Source organism: Sinocyclocheilus anshuiensis, unplaced genomic scaffold, assembly GCF_001515605.1.
Source record: "Sinocyclocheilus anshuiensis isolate Anshui unplaced genomic scaffold, SAMN03320099.WGS_v1.1 scaffold326, whole genome shotgun sequence".
Classification (NCBI taxonomy): domain Eukaryota; kingdom Metazoa; phylum Chordata; class Actinopteri; order Cypriniformes; family Cyprinidae; genus Sinocyclocheilus; species Sinocyclocheilus anshuiensis.
The window spans coordinates 1,093,997-1,103,468 of record NW_015546098.1 but is presented as its reverse complement, the minus strand read 5'-3'; the positions used below and the strand labels follow the sequence as shown (position 1 = coordinate 1,103,468).

The 9,472-nt window shown below is 33.1% G+C and overlaps 1 protein-coding gene across 1 annotated transcript in view; it reads right to left on the bottom strand.

Moving 5' to 3' along the window:
- The window catches only part of LOC107700308 (transmembrane protein 131-like), a 60,205-nt gene that overhangs the window by 14,954 nt on the left and 35,779 nt on the right, over positions 1 to 9,472 (bottom strand). Inside the window, exons 14-21 of the mRNA XM_016501931.1 lie at positions 9,001 to 9,171; positions 6,955 to 7,024; positions 5,774 to 5,894; positions 5,472 to 5,541; positions 5,169 to 5,278; positions 4,105 to 4,174; positions 3,897 to 4,012; positions 1,183 to 1,325 (exon numbers count right to left, since the gene is read on the bottom strand). Of these exons, the coding sequence (XP_016357417.1) occupies positions 1,183 to 1,325; positions 3,897 to 4,012; positions 4,105 to 4,174; positions 5,169 to 5,278; positions 5,472 to 5,541; positions 5,774 to 5,894; positions 6,955 to 7,024; positions 9,001 to 9,171 (871 nt within the window). The remainder of the gene's footprint in view (positions 1 to 1,182; positions 1,326 to 3,896; positions 4,013 to 4,104; positions 4,175 to 5,168; positions 5,279 to 5,471; positions 5,542 to 5,773; positions 5,895 to 6,954; positions 7,025 to 9,000; positions 9,172 to 9,472) is intronic.

The following is a 9,472-nucleotide window of genomic DNA, read 5'->3' as shown; positions in this document are numbered from 1 at the left end:
ATCCTAACAAACCATACATCAATGGAAAGCTTATTTATTCAGCTTTCAGATGATATATAAATCTCAATTTCCAAAAATTGACCCATATTTTTTGCGGTCCAGGGTCACATTTAAGTGTGTGTTCAGTTTTCACCGTTGACTGTTTTAAAAACAAATCGCATATGATGCTGGCTTTGCCAGAACACTTTTGCTCAAAGATCAGGCCAGTTCTGGACCCAACAATGACGCCACAAACTGCAAGTAATGTATTTCATGTAAAAACAATTTTTAAAACAGTAATGCATAGGCAATGATGTTAGCCAATCATAACAGTGGGCGGTTACACTGAGCTCTTAAAGGGAAAACACCACATAACAGACTGTTTCGGTCAGAGGATGAGAAACAGGGTGGAAAAAGGACATAAATCACTCAACTTTGAATGTTTTTCGTCCAAAAATAATTACACCTCAGGGAACATTATAAAATTAGGGATGCACGATATTATCGGAACGTTATTGAAATCGACCGATAATGGCTTAAAATGCAGATCTCGGCATCGGCCCGATATGAAAAATTATGCCGATATGCCTTACCGATAAGACGAGACACTTGTAAATTAAATAATTTATATATATACAGATTTATTCATTAATGCGTAATATGTTTTTTTTTTCAAATGGATTATGAAAACTCTTTTGCTTTAGACCATCTACAAATGTTAAATATTCAAATAAAATGTTAAGGATTGCTTTATAGTTATTTTCAAAGCTTTCAATGTACTCTGATTATAAAAGAACTTCATTGTTTATTTAATTCTCAAAAGCAAGTTTTTGTTAAAACAAAACTAACCAAAATGAAAAATAATTTCTTTATAATCTCTGTACAGGAAAGACTTGGTGTTGTTTCCAAACAAAAGAAAATATATCGGTATCGGCCAAAATGAGTTGAAAAATATCGGCATATCGGCAAAAATCCAATACCGTGCATCCCTAAATAAAATAATTAAAAAAACATGTCATGACCTCTTTAATTCTCCTGCACGGACTCGTTCTCTAAACTGAACAGCCAATCAGAGTTCTCACTCTCATCGATGGCCCGAACATACTGAATCAGCCAAACTGATGCTGATGTGAGGAACACAGCAGAAAAACTAGCCCAACGTCAGCTTAACAGAGATGAGCTGTCAGGAGAAGCTGAGCTCACCGTCTCCGCACTCCATGAGGGTCGACTGGGGCACGTTGAAGCGCAGTGAGGCTGCAGGCCCGGGGAGCTTCCCTCCCACTCGCAGGAGCTCCTTTGCCCCGAAGCCTTTAACCAGAACCATGTCAAACACAGTCAGGTTGTTCCTGTCAGAGAACAGAGAGAGCCACAATTACTGTGTGCTAACAACCAGCACAGAAACTCATCGTAACTCCTAGAGAAAAAACACTAGAACACATAAGGCGTGCTCAATCTCTTGCTCAATGTGGTGAATTTGGGTGAAAAATGGATCTGTATGGATTCTGTACAGATGAAATTGTGCAAATTGCTATTGAAATGACTGGATTTTGCCCAGAAAATTTTACTGAGTGACCGCACCTTAAGGCACAATGTCATATGACTAATTGCTAAATGAAAAGAAGAAAAAAAATAATAAATCACAATGTTGCACTACATAATACATTTAAGGTTCCTACACTTTTGCTCAATAGATGCCCATGACTTGTCCTGTAGTATGTGTGCACTGGATGAGGATCACTCAAAACGCCCTAATAGTCGACTAAACGTTAGTCAACGACAACTATACATTAAGTCAACAAGGCTTAGTCGACTAAAATTTATTTAGTCAGTTAGTCGCAGAAAAAAAAGCTGTCAGTGTCCGTGACAGGCAGATCGTTAACGGCTGGTCCTTGAGGTAATTACAGTATATCGGGCAGAATAATCGTTCATCCACCTAAAAAAAAAAAGCATAAGTAGTAGTAACTTTACACAGCCGTTTGCTCTAACGTTAGTGTTTGTGTGGAAGCTATTAGCGCATTTACTGCATGCCATGGACGGTTTCCTGGAAGCAACTTAAAATACGCTACAATTTTTTCTCATTCAGAAAAGAGTAGTACATAATTCGAAACTGTAAAGGGTCTACTTTTATTTGTGTGCACTCACAATATCGACAAGATGTTGTGTTTTTGTAAAATAAAGAAAACAAACATGCATGCTTTCTGCCGTCTCGGTCTCTGTGAACCGGAGTGCATCACCAAAATGAACCGAAACTCAGCGTATAGGCCACCTGCCTCACAGACATGAGAAATATATCTATAGAAAGCTTGAAATGTCTCCTTTTAAATAAACCAATTCAAATTGAAAGCAAAAACTCTCTGATTATATAATCTGTATGAAAGGTGCATTAATGTGGAGATCAGCGAGTCAGCAACTTTATCTTCGCAGCTGACACACTGACTGAGAAAACTCTAATTTATTAATAAACAATTAAAATATCTCTTTGCTATTTTTCCGACACATAGTCATTACTTTTGCGGCAAGCTCTATGCGTGTGCTTGAGCGCGGAATAGGCTTTATAATAAAGGCCCCCCAAAGTTTTTGAACAGTAAGATGTTTAATGTGTTTTTAAAGAAGTCTCTTCTGCTCACCAAGCCTGCATTTATTTGATCAGAAATACAGCAAAAGCTGTAATATTGTGAAATATTTTTACCATTTAAAATAGCTGCTTTCTATTTGAATATCTGTTAAAATATAATTTATTTCTGTGATGCGCAGCTCTATTTTCAGCATCATTACTCCATGTGTTTTAAAGAAGGCTCTTCTGCTCACCTGCATTTATTTGATCAAAATTACAGCAAAATCAGTAAAATTGTGAAATATTTTTACTATTTAAAATAACTGTTTTCTATTTGAAAATATAATTTATTCCTGTGATTTCAAAGCAGAGCTTTAGCATCATTACTCCAGTCACATGATCCTTCAGAAATCATTCTAATATTCTGATTTGCTGCTCAAAAAACATTTATTATTATGATGTTGAAAACAGCGGAGTAGATTTTTTTCAGGTTTCTTTGATGAATAGAAAGTTCAGAAGAACTGCATTTTTCTGAAATAGAAATCTTTTGTAACATTATAAATGTCTTTATCATCAATAATAATCAAGTTAAAGCATCCTTGCTGAATAAAAGTATTCATTTCTATAATTTATTTCCCAAATAAAAAAAATGATACTGACTCCAAGCTTTTGAATGGTAGAGTGTATAATGTTACAAAAGCTTTTTATTTCAGATAAATGCTGATCTCTGGATCTTTCTATTCATCAAAGAATCCTGAAAAAATGTACTCAACTGTTTTAAATATTAATAATAATAATAAATACTTTTGAGCAGCTAATCAGAATATTAGAATGATTTCTGAAGATCATGTGACACTGAAGACTGGAGTAATGATGCTGAAAATACAGCTGCGCATCACAGAAATAAATTATATTTTAACAGATATTCAAATAGAAAGCAAATATTTTAAATAGTAAAAATATTTCACAATATTACAGCTTTTGCTGTATTTCGGATCAAATAAATGCAGGCTTGGTGAGCAGAAGAGACTTCTTTAAAAACATTACAAATCTTACTGTTCAAAAACGTTTGACTGGTAGAGTATATTTAAGGACATGCAATTAGTCTACTTCTAAATGGCTTAAATGAATGACTACTAATCTCGACTAGAAAAATTGTAAAGTTTGCAGACCAAACTGTATACCATTTTCCAAAATTTCTGCTAGGAAATACATTTTAAGGGTTTTTTATGACCATGCATTGGCAGTTCTGTCCATAGCAACATACCGACAAAAAGCAAAACTTTTTTCCTTAATCCATTCAACACATTTATAATGAAATAGCTCAGTGCTACATAAATGCCTCATTTGTGCAGAGCAGTACCTGATGAGGAGCAGTGAGGTGATGTGCTTGTGTTCTGTGGGTTGGTACGCCACCGAAACCGTCCTCGACTCCCACGGCCGGAGGACAAATCTCAACACACTGCCTCTCTCACTGTCCTGTTAGCAAAAACACGAGTACACAACAACCAGTTATACACAATGCACACTTAATAGTGCTTAATACAGCTGTTCAAAGATCATGAGCTCACCTTATGGTTAGCAGCCGACAGAAGAAACTCTGCTGTAGTGATATTCACAGACAGCGGGCTAATATTAAACCTAGAACAGATACATTTATGTTGTGAAGTTATTTTTCATGAACACTGTTGTTATTGTTAACTAAAATAAAAAAAAAAAAAAAACTGAAAAAAGCTGAAATAAAATAAAAATATCTGATGAAAAAATTAGAAACACCTCGGGAACTAAATGAAACAAAAAACTAGCTGAAGTACTAAAATTACTGAAACCAAAAAAAAATAAATCTAAGCAGAAAAAAATAAAGAGGGGAAAAAAACTAATTAAAAAAATGACAAAAGCACATTAAAAACTGAAAATACTCAAATTAAAGCTAATTAAAATGTTAATAAATACTATAATAATAAAAAAATACTAAAATAACACATCTTATGACTCTTTAACCTTATGTGAAAATACATGTCCTATTTACATGTACAAAGCAACATTTCTCATTTTTATGCAATTTAATTATATGTATTAAAATATTAAATCTAATACAGAAATAAAAATGAATAAAAACTGTACAGGCATAAAATAAATAAATAAATAAATAAATGTAAAAAATAAATATAAGGTATTTTTCATGAACACTGTTGTTATTTCCAACTCAAATAAAGCTGAAAACATTTTTTTTTATATCTGATGAAAAACTAGAAATATCTTGGGAACTAAATGAAACAAAAAAACACTAGTTGAAGTACTAAAATTACTGAAACCAAAATAAAATCTAAACAGAAAAAAAATAAACAGGAAAAAAAAAAACTAATAAAAAATGACAAAAGCACATAATAACGGAAAATACTCAAATTAAAGCTAATTAAAATTTTAATAAATACTATAATAATAAAAAACACTAAAATAACATCTTATGACTCTTTAACCTTATGTGAAAATACATGTCCTATTTACATGTCAACATTTTGGCATGTAAAAGCTTGTATTTACTGTTTTTCATATTGCACTAGATATTCAATTTTTCATAAAGGCATTGTAATTAAGGTTTTAGGCCATATGAGTGTGTGTTTACAGTATGCACCATTTAGTCAGCATGTGAAGGGCTTCGAGGGGAACCGGGTATGAGAAGAGGGTTCTGATTTCCACAGAAACCACCGAACCCGTCGGGTTTTTCAGAGTGAAATTCTTTACCTGGAATTAAATTACAACAATTAGCTGTATAATGCCTACTTGATGATTTGATTAATAGACACACAGTTCACACAATGAGGAAAATTCTGTGTCATGCACTAAAACTTCTTACTAAAGATACTCCTTTTAGTTTTACCGAACAAACATTTGGGTGAAGTTCAATTCAAAAGATCTTTATGAGTGATTTGCATACCTTACTGTCATTGACAGGTGTGGCCCCGAAGTCCAGGGGTGAAGAGTGGTTTGCAGGAAGTCTGGGCCACCTGAAACACACACACACACACACACACACACACACACACACACACACACACACAAACACAAACACAAACACAAACACAAACACAAACACACACACACACACAGAAACAGATGCATGCATACTCAATAAAACAGTATGTATATTTGCAGTGCATGCACATATGTTTAAACAGCATACAAAATGAGTAGCCTATTTGTCTTCACAGGTCTGTCTACATCTCTCAGCATGTTTACCTGCATGAACGCCCTTTGCTGCAAAGCCAACGGCTACAGAGCGCAGAGGCCAGACTGCTGTCTACTCTCCAGAGAGATGAGGAGGATTCTGGGAGAAGGGATTGCTGCCACTCAACGCGTCCTGCACAGAAAAAAAACATTCAATTGTTTTTACTTACAGCATACTCATAAAAGATGCAAAAACTAGTATACCACAATCTATTCAATCCATTTATAGGACAAGTTTACGACAAGTGACTACACTAGAGGGCTTCAAGATGACCTAAAAATTATTTAAAATAAGACCAAATGTACAATAAAATAAGCTGAAACAACTAATAATTACAATATTTCTTTATAATTAAAAAATTACCTCCTCGCAGGGTTATTATAGAAAACTAAAACCAAATAAATGAAATAAATGCTAACTGAAACAAAATAAAATATAAAAAGCATAAACATATTTCAGCTAGTTGCCAAAGCAACATTTCTCATTTTTATGCAGTGTAATTATATGTATTAAAATATCAAATCTAATACAGAAAAAAAACAAAATATTTTTTTAAATTATTATTAAAAACTATAACAGAATCTCATTGATACTAAAATAACACTACTTCCCTGTTTTAAAATTATGATTTCTAGACCTGTATAGGCATTTAAAAAAAAACAAAAAAAAGACGTAAAAATACAAAAAAGAAATAAAATAGAAAGTTTTATACATATATATATATATATATATATATATATACACATACTTTTTAAACATATTATTAAAAACTATAACAGAATCTCAATGATACTAGAATAACACTGCTTCCCCATTTTAAAATTATGATTTCTAGACCTGTAAATATCACATAAATTAATAAAAACTTGAAAAACCATGGGCATTTTTTAAATTAAAACACATTTTACTATTTATGCCAAGCTCTAAAATAATTTATCGGGTAGAAGTTGTGAATAAAAAATATTTGTAAAAATCCTTATCCAGTAAATCATGATGGACTGGAAGATATAATAATTTTGATTCATCATTTTAGTTGCTTTTTTCTTTTACAGAAACTAGATTAAAATAAGCTTTCAAAACAAAACCAGGGCTAAGGGAGCCTTCGAATATTGTTTAGACAATGGAGGACAAAAAGGCTGAGATCCACTGGTGCAGAAAAACTCTTCAGTGAGTCCAGGTGTGTTTGTCTCACCTGTTCTGGACAAACGGAGAGGACAGAGCCGTTCACACTCCTCAGCAGACTCAAACATAACATCTCCCTGCTGCGGATCAGTTCAGACAAAAACATGCAAAGTCTGGTTAATAATATGACCTAAAGTAAGATAATGCAGCATAAACAAATAAACTACTGCTTATACATTCTCTTTCAAATGCATTCTGTCTCTGCAGCAGTGAATAAATCTAATCCATCTTTAGGTTTCTGTCAATACAGCACAGTGGGCATAAACCAGGGGTGTGTGATATTTATCGTCTACAATAATATGTTAATTGTTGTTTTAATGATGTGCGAGCTGACATAATGGCGTATATCACTCAAAAAACAAACAGAAACACGTCTTGAGAGTCCAAAAGCATTGACTGAGTGATGAAGCAGTCAGAATGACCTGTAATTCAAGTTATGAAAGCAACAAAATATGCCTGTATGGGTATGTTTTTATATTCATAAGATATGATATAGTTGAGTAATACACACTAGCAAGAGTGCCGTTTTCCTGAATATCAGCATATGAGCAGAACATTTGTGCATCTCAGAGCAACACTGCAGTGTTTCGTTTCTTAATTAATCTGTTTTTGAATTAATCACTTGAGTCAGTGATTCAATGATCCATTCATAAAGACAGTCACTTGCTTTGTTTCTAAATGAATCAGGCGTTTTAAACGAATTGTTTGAATAAATGATTCAATGATCCATTCATAAAGACAGTCACTTGCTTTGTTTCTAAATGAATCAGGCGTTTTAAACGAATTGTTTGAATAAATGATTCAATGATCCATTCATAAAGACAGTCACTTGCTTTGTTTCTAAATGAATCAGGCGTTTTGAATGAATTGTTTGAATAAATTATTCAATGATCCATTCATAAAGACAGTCACTTGCTTCGTTTCTAAATTAATCAGGCGTTTTGACTGAATTGTTTGAATAAATGATTCAATGATCCATTCATAAAGACAGTCACTTGCTTTGTTTCTAAATGAATCAGGCGTTTTGAATGAATTGTTTGAATAAATGATTCAATGATCCATTCATAAAGACAGTCACTTGCTTTGTTTCTAAATGAATCAGGCGTTTTGAATGAATTGTTTGAATAAATGATTCAATGATCCATTCATAAAGACAGTCACTTGCTTTGTTTCTAAATGAATCAGGCGTTTTGAATGAATTGTTTGAATAAATGATTCAATGATCCATTCATAAAGACAGTCACTTGCTTTGTTTCTAAATGAATCAGGCGTTTTGAATGAATTGTTTGAATAAATGATTCAATGATCCATTCATAAAGACAGTCACTTGCTTTGTTTCTAAATGAATCAGGCGTTTTGAATGAATTGTTTGAATAAATGATTCAATGATCCATTCATAAAGACAGTCACTTGCTTTGTTTCTAAATGAATCAGGCGTTTTGAATGAATTGTTTGAATAAATGATTCAATGATCCATTCATAAAGACAGTCACTTGCTTTGTTTCTAAATGAATCAGGCGTTTTGAATGAATTGTTTGAATAAATGATTCAATGATCCATTCATAAAGACAGTCACTTGCTTTGTTTCTAAATGAATCAGGCGTTTTGAATGAATTGTTTGAATAAATGATTCAATGATCCATTCATAAAGACAGTCACTTGCTTTGTTTCTAAATGAATCAGGCGTTTTGAATGAATTGTTTGAATAAATGATTCAATGATCCATTCATAAAGACAGTCACTTGCTTTGTTTCTAAATGAATCAGGCGTTTTGAATGAATTGTTTGAATAAATGATTCAATGATCCATTCATAAAGACAGTCACTTGCTTTGTTTCTAAATGAATCAGGCGTTTTGAATGAATTGTTTGAATAAATGATTCAATGGTCCATTCATAAAGACAGTCACTTGCTTCGTTTCTAAATGAATCAGGCGTTTTGAATGAATCGTTTGAATGAACGATTCAGTGAATCACTCATTAAGGGACTTAGCGTGAACCGTATCTGTATTTTGGAGCAAGTTCAGTCATGTTCATGCTGATGTATTCAAGCTTTACCTTTGAGGCAGAAGAGTATGTTTGGAGGTGAAGCTCCACTGGAGTCCCCACACTGGTTCTCAGAGTCACTGTGGTTCTGAGGATTGTGGGTAAAGATCTGCTGAGTAGCTGAAGAGACAGAAGCTTCCAGCTCCCAGGCCTCACTTCCAGGGACTTTGTCAAATTTACAATCTATAAAATGGGAACATTTACATCTCAGGAAAGCTGTAAAAACAGTTACAGTATCAGTCAAAAGTTCTTGAACAGTAAGATTTTTAATGTTTTTTAAAGAAGTCTCTTCTGCTCACCAAGCCTGTATTTATTTGATCAGAAATACAGCAAAAGCTGTACTAGTGTGAAATATTTTTACTATTTAAAATAACTGCTTTTTATTTGAATATATTTTAAAATGTAATTTATTGCAAAGCTGAATTTTCAGCATCGTTACTCCAGTCTTCAGTGTCACATGATCCTTCAGAAATCATTCTAATGT